At 43.3% G+C, this 15,906-nt stretch overlaps 2 protein-coding genes across 2 annotated transcripts in view; both read left to right on the top strand.

The window, feature by feature from the left end:
* Window positions 1-982: 982 nt before the first annotated feature.
* On the top strand, window positions 983-9,479 carry ints7 (integrator complex subunit 7). The gene is made up of 20 exons (XM_061091609.1): window positions 983-1,128; window positions 1,257-1,386; window positions 2,897-3,043; window positions 3,216-3,353; window positions 3,444-3,490; window positions 3,665-3,864; window positions 3,956-4,078; window positions 4,169-4,286; window positions 4,647-4,781; window positions 4,902-4,999; window positions 5,132-5,371; window positions 5,492-5,629; window positions 5,734-5,940; window positions 6,201-6,395; window positions 6,483-6,586; window positions 6,682-6,750; window positions 7,138-7,270; window positions 7,882-7,980; window positions 8,683-8,868; window positions 9,068-9,479. The coding sequence occupies exons 1-20, from the start codon at window positions 1,035-1,037 to the stop codon at window positions 9,383-9,385; spliced, it is 2,919 nt and encodes a 972-aa protein (XP_060947592.1). The 5' UTR covers window positions 983-1,034; the 3' UTR covers window positions 9,386-9,479.
* Window positions 9,480-12,228: 2,749 nt separating this feature from the next.
* The window catches only part of lpgat1 (lysophosphatidylglycerol acyltransferase 1), a 43,142-nt gene continuing 39,464 nt past the window's right edge, over window positions 12,229-15,906 (top strand). Inside the window, exons 1-2 of the mRNA XM_061091354.1 lie at window positions 12,229-12,264; window positions 13,031-13,277. Of these exons, the coding sequence (XP_060947337.1) occupies window positions 13,046-13,277 (232 nt within the window). The 5' untranslated portion in view covers window positions 12,229-12,264; window positions 13,031-13,045. The remainder of the gene's footprint in view (window positions 12,265-13,030; window positions 13,278-15,906) is intronic.

The following is a 15,906-nucleotide window of genomic DNA, read 5'->3' as shown; positions in this document are numbered from 1 at the left end:
GAACACTCGATCAGAAGTTAGTGTTTCAGGTTTGGAGAAGTCGTCCGGCGTCTTTATTCCGCCTTGTGGCTGCTGGTCGTGTTTCCCGCGAACGGATCGGGTGCAGGCAGAGATGAATCCCCCGCGAAATCGCGTCGCTCTCTGCCATTGGTGGAATCAGCCGCTTCCGGTTCCTTTGTGCCGCTGCTTTGGAAAGTTCAACATCCTCAGTAACGAAGCTCTTTCAAAATAAAGAACCATCCCTGTTCATTTGTCCGGATCCTATATACATACATATATCTTTATTAACTTCTATTGGTTTTACTTTTCTCAATGTTTATATCTGTGCCTCTATCTTATTATGAATTTATATTTTATCTGGTTGTAAATCATGTTGTAACCATGTTTCTTCTTCTTTCTTCTTCTTCTTCTTCTTCTTCTTCTTCTTCTTCTTCTTCTTCTTCTTCTTCTTCTTCTTCTTCTTCTTCTTCTTCTTCTTCTTCTTCTTCTTGTAAATATTTCGATCATCCAATAAAAGTAAAAGCACTCTATATATACAAATTCTAAATTAAGTAAATAATGTATTTGCAAATAAATGTGATAAAATAAAATACTTCTATGTTTGTATATAATAGTGAAGGAACTCAGGATGATCCATGTCAGTGACATTATATCATTGGATTATTGTTACTTATATATGAACATGTAAGTGTTTTATTTTAATGATATATTTATCATTTCAACTGCTTTATTTACTTTTGGGTAGTTTGATTTATTTAACACATAATATGTTATACACTTATCATATAATAATTTGTGTATAAAATAAAAAAAAGATAAATAATCAAGTAGTGAAGTAAAAATGAAAATGTAAAAATGCTTTGAGGTTAAATGAAATAACCAAAGACTTGAGCTTCACCGTCGCTTTATTGTGAGAACAAACCCTGAACCGGAAGTGTAATAGCAGTAGCATCAGCGTGTGTCTCTCTCTGCCGGACACTGATCTCCATGGACGCAGCCATACTTGGATTTAAATGTTATAAACTTCATTAACGATGTCTCTCTCCACCGCTCGCTCGTTCCTGTCCGAGGCCTGCTATGGAGAACAGGAGCTGGACGCTAACTCCGCTCTCATGGAGCTGGACAAAGGTAGTTAGCCTGCATGCTAACGGGCTAGCACCCGGCTCTATGTTGTGTTGTGTTTTGTGTCTCCCCCCCTCCACGACAGTTGTGTGTGTTGTGCATGGCCCCGGTGACATGTCTGCTTTCTGCCCCAGGTCTGCGGTCCGGGAAGCTGGGGGAGCAGTGCGAGGCCGTGGTCCTCTTCCCCAAACTCTTCCAGAAGTATCCGTTCCCCATCCTCATCAACTCCGCCTTCCTCAAGCTGGCAGACATCTTCAGACTCGGGTATGGACCCTAACCCTAACCCTATATATACAGTCTATGGTATGGACCCTAACCCTATATATACAGTCTATGGTAGGGACCCTAACCCAAACCCTATATATACAGTCTATGGTATGGACCCTAACCCAAACCCTATATATACAGTCTATGGTATGGACCCTAACCCTATATATACAGTCTATGGTAGGGACACTTCACAGACTGATGCTGGATCAGAGAGGGAGAGTTCATTACCTCCTCAGTCAAGTTTGTTATTAGTTTGAACTCAAAGCAACTTTAGATTAAAACCCATCTGTTCAGCTTTGCTTTGCTTTGCTGCTTATAAACCATATTGATATTATATATCATTTTATACAATAATATAGTCTTTTGCACACCCTGTCTACATATTCTTACACTCATAGTATATTATATTATCTATTGTATAGTCAAATACTTATATTTATACCTCTACTATATATCATATATTATATCATACTCTCTGTATATTCTTTGTATATATAAGTCTATATACACATATTTATACATGTGTACATGTTATAATTATTATATTACTACTATTATTATTATATATACTGTTGCTGCTATTATTACTATATACTGCTATTATATTGGTATAATTACTATCATATATAAATATATATTATGTTATATTATATACTATATATACTGTACTATTTTTATATACTGTCTAACAATAACATTACCATCATACCATCAGTACTATTACCATCATCTTGCCACTGCACCTTATCTACCTACTTATCTTGTGTTTCTATTTTTTATTCTTTCTACCTCAATATTTTTTATTTTATTGTATTGTATTCAAATATACCGGCTACTATGACAACTTAATTTCCCTTCGGGGATGAATAAAGTAATCTATCTATCTATCTTTTGAATAAGTTACAGACATTCACATTGTTTATTTTTGTAAAATAAAAGTTTCATTTTGAAGCATAGAGGCATACAGACACATTTGTGAAAGGTTTACACTGGCTTATGTTATCTGACAACAGATTTATCAGTCAGGCTCAGATTTTTTATAATAAGTTAATTAACAGGAATCAGAATCAGGTTTAATTGGCCAAGTGAGTTTGCACAAACAAGGAATTTGACTTGGTAAAGTGGCTCTCAGTGTGCTTACACAGAATACACCTCACAACACAAAACAATACAAACAGTGCAACGGTCTAAGAAAATAAAGTATATTCAAGGAGGAATGCCTATATACAGGAGCTGTGAATTGTAACACAACAATAGTGCAAAGAAGTGGAGAGTCCAAGAAGTGCAGGGATAAATATTAAACGGTATGAGTATGACTGTTATACTGTAAGGGTGAAATAAATAAATATGATTGCGGGAGTAATTGTACAGTGGTTATTATAAAGATCCAGGGTAATTGCACAGTGCCACAGTGGGTTGGCTGTTCACTAGTGAGATGGCGTTGTAGTAATTTGACAGTTTTTACTGTGGCACAAACATGTTTGGTGGTTTCCTCTGATTTCAGGAACAACTTCCTGCGCCTGTGTGTGCTGAAGGTGACTCAGCAGAGTGAGAAACACTTGGAGAAGATCCTCAATGTGGACGAATTTGTGAAAAGGGTGTTTTCCGTCATCCACAGCAACGACCCCGTGGCCAGAGCCATCACGCTGAGGTAATGAAGACATTGCACATGTGGCTGGTTTGCACAGGATTTCTATCACAGTGCATATACCACTTTACAACCCTAGAATACATGTGTCGTAACATGTTAGCCAACCTCTCCTCGTGTCTTTTTCCAGTTGTGTGAGACTCAAAACAATGTCCCCTTTTCCATTTTTGTTCAGGATGCTTGGTAGTTTGGCCTCCATCATCCCAGAGAGGAAGAACGCCCACCACAGTATTCGCCAAAGTCTGGACTCTCATGACAATGTGGAAGTGGAGGCGGCCATATACGCTGCTGCAAGCTTCTCTGCACAGTCAAAGTAAGGAGATTCATTACCTGAGCTGAACTGGAGTCGACATTGTGGATCGCATGAATTTGATGTTTATTTAATGCTGTTTCCAATTTTCAGAGACTTTGCAGCTGGGATTTGCAACAAAGTCAGTGAGATGATTCAAGGTAAGATCTGTTGGGAAAGCACTCGCAGACAAGCTTTGGATTTAGATTTTCCGAACAAATATTCAGCATTCAAATAAAACACTTAAAAACAGGCGACAGTTGAAAGTTGTTGTTTCGTTCACGTCGTCTTTTTCCAGACGTTTCATTCCTCTTCCATCTGCGCCTTCACCCCAGGTCTGGACACTCCAGTGGAGCTGAAGCTGAAGTTGATTCCGATGCTGCAGCACATGCACCATGATGCCAGCCTGGCGTCCAGCAGCAGAGAGCTGCTGCAGCACCTGGTCAACTCGTATCCCTCCACCCCCATGGTCATCGTCACCCTGCACACCTTCACCCAGCTGGCTGCCTTCTCCCTCTTTGATATCCCTAAGCAGGTACTGACCACGAAAGAAGCTCCACCATACTGTACCCGCGATAATGTTTTGTCTTGACTTATTTAAAATCGTCTCTTTTGATTCCACACAGTTACAGCTCCTCCTACAATACCTGAAAGACGATCCGAGAAAAGCTGTGAAGAGACTCGCGATCAACGATCTAAAGCTCTTGGCTAAGAAGGCTCCTCATCTTTGGATCAGAGAAAACACTCAGGTAGATTTTCAGTTGTTAAAAGTGTACCACAGCCTTAACTTCATGCTGGTTAGAAGCCAGTGGTTAATATGAATGTGTTTACACCTCCAGACTCTGTGCGAGTGCGCCCTGACGAGCCCTTACGACAGCTTGAAGCTGGGAATGTTGTCTGTTCTCTCCACCCTCTCTGGAACCATCGCAATCAAGCAGTACTTCAGCAACCTGACGGGTAATGTTCATTTTAATCATCGACTGTAATTAAAGATGGATGACGTGTCTCCACTTCCTCCTGTTTACAAAAATTAAGCTAAAGTATCTTTGATACTGGTGAGGCCATCAGAAACATGAAACACTTGAACAAACATCACTGTGATAAGAACTACCTCAAATGACAGAAACCATCTTTGAGATGTAGTAGTTTTACTGGTCCCACCCCCTAACATGGAGGAGGCTGGTTTTTATGACTTGGGGATCCATCATGTTGATCATCTTCATATTTTAACGAAGCCATATATGTTGTCATTGTTGTTATATTCATTCCAGAAGAAGAGCATCTCTGGACTGACGTGTTTTCCTCTCACACACTCAGGTAGCTCTTCGGTTCTCCCATCGCTCACTGACCTGGTTAAACTGGCGCAAGAATGCTGTTACCACAGCAACCTGGCAGTGGCTGCTCACGGGGTCATTGTGCTTTCCAACATCGCCATTTCCTGCCCAGAGAAAGGTAAGTTACAAAAAGTGATGGTTTGGGATTAGTCTGATGCCCGGTATTGCAAATGCAAATGATTCACACCTCACGTTGCTCTTGTGATTGACGTCCTGTGTGTGTAAATCTCTCTCTAAGACATAGTGCAGCTGGAGCAGGACACAGTTTTGGGAGTGGAGTCTCTTCTGATGCTGTGCAGTCAGGACAGCAGCCCCAGTGCCCAGGCCACGCTCAAAGTAAGACATGGGGCAGATTTTAAAAACCTTGTTAAAGCTTATTTTCTTATTACAGAGTGTGGATAACTGAATAGACGTTTCAGGTGTCTTGGGACAAAACTTTAGCTACTTACCTTTTTGTGTTGACCCTAGACGGCCCTCACCTCATTGGTCAAGATGCTGAAAAGTCGGCCCCATCTCAGCCAGTCGGCCGTGGAGTTTCTGCTTGGTCAGCTCCATTTATCCTGCGACTCCTCCCGCGTCCTCATGTGCCACGCTCTGGCAGCCATCGCCACCCACCTGCCGGTGCTGGGCGACGGCATGCTGGGAGATCTGGTGGACCTGTACAGAGTGGCCAGTCACTCCTCCACTGACAAGCAGCAAGAGCTTCTGGTAAGAGATTGAGTCACACTAGTTGACATTACATTCAAAATTAATATGTCACTGCCTTTTATATGTAATATCTCCAGTTTTTGATTTGAACACTTGTCCCACTCACTGTGTTTGCTGCAGGTTTCCTTGGCAACCGTGATTTTTGTTGCCAGCCAGTCGTCTTTATCAGCTGACGTGAAGACGGTCATCAAACAGCAGCTGGAGAATGTGGCTAATGGCTGGACGGTGTATCGCATCGCACGCCAAGCCTCACGCATGGTTAGCGAATCTTTCTTTCTTCTCTTTTGGAGATAAAAATGATGTCACCAGGCGCCGCCCACCTCCTGCGACAGGATTATAAAATTCTTATCCCTAATCCGCAGGGCTGCCATGAGTTCTCCAGCGAGCTGTACCAGAGTCTGCGGACCCGCGTGGCATCGGAGCACTTCTACTTTTGGCTGAACAGCCTGAAGGAGTTCTCGCAGGCCGAGCAGTGCCTGTGTCACGTGGAGGACGGCGACTACAGCGGAGCCATGACCGCCATTGCCGAGGCCCTGCGCTCCTACCAGAAGGGCATCGCCTCCCTCACAGTCAGTTCCCTACCAGACATCTGCTTGTCAAATCATTCCTGCAGATCTACCTTCACTAATAACATCATGTCTAGAGCAGCTGATATCCAGTCTGACAACTCCTGCTATCCAAGCTAATTTCTTTCGCATCTCAAACTGTTAATGAATCAACTCTAACCTCTTGTACCTGACTTCATCTTGTTAGGTCATTTCAAAAAGACCCGTGTGACCATTTAACTGTGGTGTCCATGTACATCTAACTAATTAATCCCTCTCTCCAGGCCGCCAGCACTCCGCTCAGCCCGCTTACCTTCCAGTGTGACTTCATTAAGCTGCGGATTGACACTCTGCAAGCCCTGTCGCAGCTCATCTGCACGTGCAACAGCCTGAAGACCAGCCCTCCTCCCGCCATCGCCACCACCATCGCTCAGACCTCAGGCAACGACCTGCAGCGCTGCGGCCGCATCTCACTGCAGGTAAGACGCTGAAGTCAGATCTGTGCGGCTCGGCTGTCTAGACGCACCCAGTGTAGAACTCTCCAACTTGTTTTGTTTTGTTTTCAGATGAAAGTGTGCATGGACGAGTTCAGAAGTCTGGCAGCGCGCTATGCTGACTTACACCAGTCCTCGTTTGACGCAGACTACGCCACGCTTCGTAACGTGGAGCTGTATCCTCAGACATGCCTCGGCCGCGCCACTGTCACGTTGAGTGTTTGACTCATTTACTCTCCTGCCATTTGTTTCTCTTTAACTTTCCACTCAGACAACAACAGAGCTGTTTGCTTGTTTCACACGTGATAGAAGCTTTGATTCTGGACCCACAGGCAGCCAGGTGAGTGTGGTTGGCAAAATGGGGCATTGGGATTTGTGTAATGCTTTAGGCAAGAAATCAAATTCAGCTATGATTCATTCTATTACTTACTAATGTCAGGCGAAACTTCTGTAGAGAGAACTTCTACCCATGTCATTTCTTTGTGTAAAAAAGGTTTCACTTTCTTTAACTGCATCAAACCGCTTCCTCTTTCCTCTATATTTCTACTATAATAACTAGACAATTGTGTAGGATTTTCGGCCTTGGCGGAGGTGTGCACTCCACTGACTGCCATTTTAGGGTTTTACTGTTATCACTGTACCATTGAATGTGAATACTTTGTGCTAGAAGTGCTTTGCTGGAGCACACGTCCCCTGAGGGTCATCTCTCTCTGCTTCCATTCTCTAGTTTCCAGGAGTACGGCACCCTGGGCTCCGTGCAGACAGAGAGTGAGTACGAGCGACGGATGATGTCGGTGTTCAACCACGTGCTGGAGGAAGTGGAGGGCCTCACAAAGAAACACCCTCCAGTGTCATACCTGGTAATAATAACTTTATTATGGTATTTATAAAAAATAAACATATACATAAGGGAGAGGCGGTGGACTAGTGGCAGAAAAGGTCTCTGGTTCGTCTCTGGTTCGACTCCACGGAGAAACAACAAAAAGACGAACCTGGATTGATCTGTCCAAAGATCCAAGAATCCAAGAGGATTCTCCCTACCCTGTCTAGTGCCCGTGAGCAAGGCACCTTCCTCCCCTAACATCTGCTCCCCGGGCGCCGTACATGGCTGCCTACTGCTCTGTGTGTCAATTTCCCCTTGGATGAGTGTGCCTGTGCATGTCTGTGCACGTGTGTGGGATAAATTAATGTATCTTAATCTTAAAATATAGTTAGTCTCAAAATATGTGACGTCTAAAGATTGTAGCAAATAGTCTGTTAACTCATTAACATGTTAGAAACTCATTGCTGTATATAAATATGTAGCTGTGTCAATATACTCTTTTATAATCTCATTAAATATTGTAATGTGCTACTCCTGAACATGTTTTTATTTCAGTGAGCTAGTTAAATTAATAAATTATAAAAATGTAAATAAGCTGCAATAAACTGTTTAATACGGTGGCAAATGTATTTTTTGTATTGTTTCCAGCACACAGGTTGTCTCTGTGATGCTGTCATAGGTCTGCTCAAGGTCCCGCTGTCCTTCCAGAGGTACTTCTTCCAAAAGCTCCAGTCAACAAGCATTAAGGTAACGGCTAAGTCTTTAGAGCACACAACTCCTCCAAAGCCAGACATCCCCTTTAGATTGAATCCAGCCCCACCAGATCGCCCACGCTCGTATACATCTGTCCCTTAAAGTCCCTTAGATCCATGAATTATTCTCTGAGAAATGATCCCTGGGTCTCCGTCTTTGTCTGTATCTGTGCCAAAATGTAATGGGTTCTTCCTTGGCCCACGTCCCATCCTTCCACCAAGTGTCAGATAAAGAGGTTCAGTAGTTTTTACATACAGACTGTCACAAACAGCATATGAAAACATAGGAAATTATAAAAGCATAATTGACATCATAATCCATAACCTTAGGCTTAGTTTGGTTGGATTTAAATATCCTCAGGACAACAAACACGTACAGGATTCCTTTTATTGTTAATGTCAACCAAAGGAAGAATGACAGAATCACTCCCTAATTGCTCCGATTTTTTTATTTGACATTTTATAGATCCACCTTTTGTCAATGTTTCTTTAACTCTCCCTTACATTCACTTCTTTGACATCAGCGTCAAGACAGGTTGACATGCAAGGACACAGACAAAGACAATACATGCTGTCTACAGTATACAGTGTCCTTTTTAAATGGGTGTGGTCCAGCAGACTTGTAGTTCAGCTGTAGCCACATAAGACATTCTCGATCTCTCTCGTGACTAATCTGGGCGTGTTTTTGTTTTTCCAGCTTGCTCTCTCTCCATCCCCTCGCACACCGACTGAACCGATCCCAGTGCAGAACAACCAGCAGCTGACTCTTAAAGTGGAGGGCGTGGTGCAGCACGGTTCCACTCCGGGACTCTTCAGGAAGATCCAGTCTGTCTGTCTCAACGTCACTTCAGTTCTCCAGAGCAAGACGGGGCCGGAGTACAAGGTGCACACCAGCTTCTTGCCTTCGTATTTGATAATAGATTGAATTTCCTTTTTTTTTTAAAGGAAACATAGAAAATGCTTGCATCTGTATTCATCCACACATCAAACTACTAAAGTCGTTATACTCGTTGAACCTTTGGTGAATCATGGCTGTGTTGTTGCTCAGGTTCCCTTGTTTTCATGTATTTTATACCTTTCAGATCGCACTTGACACTAAAACCAATGAGATCGAGCAGCGGGTGGAGCCGCACAATGACTACTTCAGCACCCAGTTCCTGCTGAATTTCTCCATCCTGGGCACCCACACCGTCACCGTGGAGGCGTCTGTGGTGGACGAGAGTGGCACCGAGTGGAAGACTGGGCCCAAGACAACGGTGTCGGTTAAATCCCTGGAGGATCCTTACTCCCAGCAGCTCCGTCACCTGCAGCAGCAGCAGCAGCAGCAGCAGCAACAGCAGCAGCCGATTGCAGCTCCGCCTCCGCCTGCTCCTCAGAGGGCAGCCTACTCCCGCTTCTAGTGAACTCTGTGTTTTCTTTACTGTCGAACAGTTCTTGTGTGCAGAAACTCATGTAAATATTTTTTGATTAATTAAAAGACCAGAGTGAATTTTACTTCTGCTTATTGTGTGTAATCTTTCTAAACTGTGTAAAGGGCACAATAGTTAAGTCATTTGGACAAGTCCACACTTGACGTTGTCCTTTGCCTCTGAAGGTGGAAATCAGCCACCATAAAATGCTTAGTTGCTTTTAATTAATTTAATCTCACTGCAGTTTTTAATCCAATCATATGTCATGCATTCAGTGATCTACATGACAATTAAGCGCTGGGTGTCTTTGGATTTAGTGTCGTCATTTCTCCATAAAGTGTAATAACATAAAGGGCCAAGGGGAGGCAGGCCACAGTCATTGAGTGAACACCTGAGTCTGAAGCCCCAGAAAATCTCTGTCAATTCTTCACTTTTCTGGTTCTCAATGTGAAATAGTCAGAATTTAGTCAATTTTCATGAAATACATTTACAATTTTCAATTTTACATCATGACGCTGATCAATGATCTTATATCTTTAATTTAAAAAAACACAGAGGCTCGACATCGTCCAACATTTTATAACATCATAATGGTGTAAACTCTAAGTGTTGCTGTTACTAATTAGACGTAAATTGATATTAATGCTTAACTCACACTGACCCACACACACACAGCTGATGATGTCATCTGGAAATAATTTGAACCCGGAAGTGAGACCAGTGGCTGTGAAGTGATGATATGAGAATGAGTCACAACATTAGAAAAACAGTAAATTGTTCGTAGAGACCAAAACCACCAGCACCTGACATCAGGGAGTCTGCGCACAGAGCGACCAGCTCCAGGTGAACCTCAGTGAAGTGAGGGATCAATACCATACTTCCAAAACCTGCTTTTCAAATTAAAACAAGCTAAACTTATTAATGTATAGTAAGTCAGTTTACTATGTCATTAAACCAGGGAAATTCATTTTATATTCCTGTGTAATATTAAAAATAAGACTGACTTTCTCATGTTGTATATTTGGCCTTAAAAGGAAAAGCTGCATTGGATTTGTCATCTTGAGATCTGACAGATTTAAGGATATTATTGAGTGTGATTCTGATTCTATCGTAGTCAGTTGTAATATTTATGCAGAATTACAGGCTCACTAAATGTGAATCAGGATTAATGGTCTACAACCAAGATGTACAATGATGATATATATATTATGTAAAATGTTCTATAAATAGGTACTATCTTCAATGGGATAAACTGGATAACTTCATATAGGTGAGGTTCAGGTTTATTACTTGACTTTTGCTTAATTAAAATACAATATCTATTACAAAAGGTTGTTTTATCATTGCAATCTTAACAAGTCCAACACACAGATAATACAAGATAATAGGAAATAAAGTACTGAAATAAAGGACTGACAAATAAAATAATCTAACAATGAAATTAAGTGTTTGGAGGCATTTTATGTTTTTTTTACTGTTGTGTTTTATATGCGTTTGAAGAAGTGATCCCCATATACTTCAATTGTATATGAATTGGCTGCAACAGTGTTTACCCCTGAGACTCTAAGAGTGTTTTGTGGACTCAAACACTTCACCCTCTCCCCCACTGACACAGTGCTGAGGAGAGAAAGAGTGAATTTAAATATATATATATATATATATATCGTGTTAAATAATCTATAAAAATGTACAGTCTTTAATAGGATAAACTGGGTAACCTTACAAAGGGGTGGTTCAGGTTTATCACTTGACTTTAGCTTCAGTAAAATAAAATATCTATTTCAAAAGGTTGTTTTATCATCGCAATCTTGATTCTCAACCAAGTCCAACATACAGAAGCAAGATAAAAGGAAATAAAGTACTGCAAATTAAAATAATCTAACCATGAACTACTCAGTGTTTTAAACTAACTATGTAACTCAAGTACATGACATCACAGGAGCAGTTTGGAGGCATTGTATGTTTATTCGTGTTGTGTTTTTATAAACATTTGAAGAAGTGATCCCCATATACTTCATTGTATATGAATTGGCTGCAACAGTGAGACTCTTAGAGTGTTTTGTGGACTCAAACACTTCACCCTCTCCCCCATTGACACAGTGCTGAGGAGAGAAAGAGTGAATTTAAATTTTTGGGTGAACTAACCCTTTTTAAAAGCACTTAGAGTTTTGAGCTATGTCATCGATTCCACGCTGCTTTTACTCTGAAGGCGTGTCGGAGCGGCTTCCGCCCTCACCCCGCTGCTCTTTGTGTACGTTGACGTGCTGAGGGTCGCGGTCTGGAGGGAGAGAACGAAGCCGACGAACCAGCATCGAACCCCCGGGTGTCCGATGAGCCAGCGCGGTGTGAACGCGAGGCAGCGTCCGTGCAGCGAGCAGCGTTGATCCGAGGCCCGGCCACCGACCCGCCTCCCTCCCGCTACCCGTCCATGGGAGCTCGGTAGCCCGCTAACTCCTCCACCACCACCTCCTCCACCACCACCACCACGACGACCATGATGATGATGCACCGGTGGATTTATCCCGGTGTCTCCGACTGAGATGGAGCCAGCGACGTCCGAGCGGAGCTGCCTGCTAGCTAGCTAGCGAGCTAACGGTGCTCGCCCCCCCAGCAGCCCCGGGTGACGTTAGCCTCGATGGGAGCAGCAGCCGCGGTCTCGCCGTACGGGCTTTGCTGCTGCAACATCCACGGAGGTTCGACCCAGAGACGAGGGGCCATGTCCACCTAGCGAGACCCCCGCTAACCGAACCGTGCAGGACCACCGCCGCCACACGTGATCCGGGTGATCTCGCTCCCCCTTCCAGCAATTACCTTCACCCCCCCACCCCCCCCCACCGGCCGCCCTTGGATGCTTCAGTGACATCACGCGGGTGAGTAATCATGAGATAACGGACTTTAAACCCAATTACACGTGGGTTGGGGGTCTGTCTACAACCTGGAGGACAGTGAGCTTTGCATCCATTTGTTATCGTGTGTCATTAAAAAGACACACACAGCCCTTGAGCTCATTAGCGGCCACTGTCACATCAATCAAGGGGGCTTGTGCAATGTTGATAGCGCCTGGGGGGGGTGGGGGGTGTTACCACCGCTCCCAGTACGGTCCTCCCAGTATCAGCCCGGGTTCCAGTCACTCAGCCCGGGTTCCAGGCTCCCTCAGCCCCCGCTAGCTCCTCCACGTCCCGGGCGACTCGTCCCTATATGGCGCTGTCTCTACGCGTGTCCCCGGTGTGGCTAGGCTAACCAGCTAGCAGCTACCAGACAGGGGGGGGGGGGGACCCAGCACCAGCACCATCTCGGGTTAAATCTCCTGGATCTGAAGCAGAAGATCGAGACCATCCTCCAAGGGTGTTTCTGTTAGAGGCAGGGAAGCAGCCTCAGCTACACACACACACACACACACACACACACACACACACACACACACACACACACACACACACACTCTCCCCAGGGGGTGAGAGCTCCAACATTTGGGGGCTTGTCCTGCAGATCTGTGTCCTCCTCCTCCTCCTCCTCCTCCTCAAGTGGGTTTGTTTACATTGAGGTGGTGCACACAACGACACAAATGAGCCCGGTTGTGTTGTGTGAGATGCTAACCCGCCCCCCCCTGCTGTGTCTCTCTCTCTCTCTCTCCAGAAGGTGTCTTTCAGGATGGCACAGCTCTTGGCCGGCAAACTGGGCTGGGTTCTCCTCACGGCCGGGCTCCGGTTCGTGTTCATGGTCCTGAACAACTGCGTGGCCATCCCGTCCTACTGCCTGTACCTGCTGCTGCTCCAGCCGCTGCGGGTGTGGGACCGCTCCATGTTCTGGCACATCGAGGGGCTCATGTTCAAGTGGATGCTGGCCATGGTGTCCTCGTGGGGCTGGATCGCGGGCTACACAGGTGAGACGGCGTTCTGGTGCACATGGGCCTGTCTGGCAAGCCGCTCACCGATGGGTCACCAGGCACACAACTGTTCAAACCCCTGTGAGAGACAGGCTGCTTCAATTGGAAGAGATAAACCTGCTTAGAACCCAGGAAGTTGTTGAACAACTCTCCAGAAATCCTGGTTATAGACTGTATATGGTTATGTATATGTTATAACAACATGTTTAAATTTTGTTCATGTTGTATAAACTAAGCAAAGATGCCACACAAGTGTGTAGGTGCCTGTTTCTTTGCAGAGTAAAGGCTTTTTTTACTTTAGTGCCTCGGTTTATTAGCTTTTTTGCATAAAAGATTATCACCTCTGCACCATCAAGAAAATTGAGGGATGTTTCCACGTATATATTTCCAAATAGTCAAATTCCTTTTTTTGCCTTTCTAAACTGCAGTGGTTGCTACTTTCTTCCCAGCGTGGACATCAATGTGGATTTTCTACCCATACAGTTCAATCTCTTCTTGATTAGAAATCAGTCAGAAACGGCAGAAGAGCAGATGGTCGCATACAGATGAAGCAGGAAAATGAATAAGAATACTCACCTTTGTTTTGACTCTTAAGTGGCACAGCTGCTTTTTGCTCCTCTTTCAATAGAGCGTTTACATCCAAAGAAAGATGATGTACATCTATTATAGCGATATCATATTCTATGAGAAATCCATTATCTGCAATTAGAAAACCTAGTCTTTTTATTTTTTTTCTTTGGAAATTACTTTTGGTGCATCTGACAGTATTTGGCATCCACTTACGACTATTACTTAGTATTACGTACTAGTCGTAAGTGTTGAAATTAATAATTGATTGGTTGTACTGTTTGGAAAAGTGAGAATGTATTGGATGAATTTCTAGAGAAAAGTATGATTTTCTTGTTCCAGATTTTCTTATGTGAGGATTTGCAGCTGTTCAGTTTTTCTCCTGTCAGACAGCAAATGATTTAGCTTTGTGTTTTGGACTCTAGATTATTTTTTGGAACAGAACAGAGAACATACAAACTGACACATGTATAAGAAGAGCACGGGATATCACAAGCAGTTGTTAAATCCCCTCAGCTGGCTGGTTGAATCTGTGGAAGTGACTCCGGCTGTCGGTGGTGTTTGGTTGCACAGAGCAGAGAGTAAATGCTTACAAATTACTAAGTGGTGAACACGGGGAGCAACAAGGCGCACTGATTAATAATGCAAAGCCTTCCACCTATAGAACACCTGGCGCTTTGTCGAGGAATACGAGTAACACACCTGTGACAGAGGTTGAAAGTGAGCTACGACCGCATTAAACATTCAACTTGGTGACTTAGGTTTAATGTTGACTAGCGGCACATGCTGTAATCCACAGTCTGGAACTTCTCCTATTAACTTCACACGCATTCACATAAAGTTGGGTCTGAGCAGTCGCATCCGAATCAATGAAGCTTTGCATCCACAGTTCCTCATCAGACGTTTATTGAGGAACAGTGAGGTATCAGGCTGTACAACCATTTAAATGTCACTTCAGTGCACGTGATGTTCCCGCGTGATTTATATTAGAATATGAAGACTGAACGGTTCCACAGGGGAATGAGTGCAAAGATAAGAACCTTAGAATGAACTTACAAGAAGCTATAGACTCTAATAAAAGAAGCATTTCACAATGAGTTACACAGAGGAATATGAGATAAGCCAAAGTGTGACGCACTGCAGCAGACGTGTAGTTAACCTGTGTATCTGTGCAGGAACATGCAAACTCAGCCGGTTAAACTTTAAGATATCAAGCCTCAAGTTCATTTCTCTTCCACGAGGGTTCGTTAACGATATCTTAAGAGTTATTCACAATTTAAACATATATATATATATCGTATCGAATATGCTTTACTTCCTAGTATTGGCAACGGCTCCGTAAAATCAGCCACACTCTAGACCAGGGGTCACCAACCTTTTTTAGACTGAGAGCTACTTCGAAGGTACTGAGTAGTACGAAGGGCTACTTGTTTCCAGTGGTGGGAAGTAACAAAGTAGAAATACTTCGTTACTGTACTTAAGTAGATTTTTCACATATCTGTACTTTACTTGAGTATTTATTTTCCTGACGACTTTTAACTTTTACTCGTTACTTGAGCAGCGGATGTTGGCGCAACGTGCTTTACGCACAGTGCACCTCTCTCTCGCTCTCTTGCTCCTGCAGGAGCTCGGTTCAGTCTTTATTATTAGGGCCAGAGCACTGACAGGCACTGACAGACGTGAGGCCCTATTGAAATTGTAAGGATTATTATTCAGGCAAATTAATTTGCTTTTTGAGGGCTTTTTTTAGGTGACTTTACATAATTTTTTGAAGGTATTCATTTTTCGATTCACATTCGTTTTCCCTTTCCTGCTTCATGTCAACATCTGCACATAAATACATAGCTCGAAGCAGCAAGTGGTTAACTTTTCTTAAAGAAAATATTGGAAGTATTTGGTTTAAACAAAAACTGTTGGTAAATAGACTATCATTGGTTGGCCGTGTCTACTTAGTCTTACACTTCCACAAAACAAACAGATTTAAAACAAGTCGAGATGGAAGAACAAACAACACAACCAATTATATAAGCAAACGCAAAAACAACTTTCAGCCAACACA

This window comes from Limanda limanda, chromosome 18 (assembly GCF_963576545.1).
Source record: "Limanda limanda chromosome 18, fLimLim1.1, whole genome shotgun sequence".
In the NCBI taxonomy this organism is placed as follows: domain Eukaryota; kingdom Metazoa; phylum Chordata; class Actinopteri; order Pleuronectiformes; family Pleuronectidae; genus Limanda; species Limanda limanda.
Note: the sequence above shows the minus strand (reverse complement) of the source record. Positions and strands in the feature narration are given on the sequence as shown.

Excerpts from the sequence above, each read along its gene's own strand:
- ints7 (XM_061091609.1), top strand. The coding sequence starts at position 1,035 with ATGTCTCTCTCCACCGCTCGCTCGTTCCTGTCCGAGGCCTGCTATGGA. Across the intron at positions 6,587-6,681 it reads ACGCTTCGTAACGTGGAGCT|ACAACAACAGAGCTGTTTGC; the intron begins GTATCCTCAGAC and ends CTTTCCACTCAG. Across the intron at positions 7,271-7,881 it reads ACCCTCCAGTGTCATACCTG|CACACAGGTTGTCTCTGTGA; the intron begins GTAATAATAACT and ends TATTGTTTCCAG.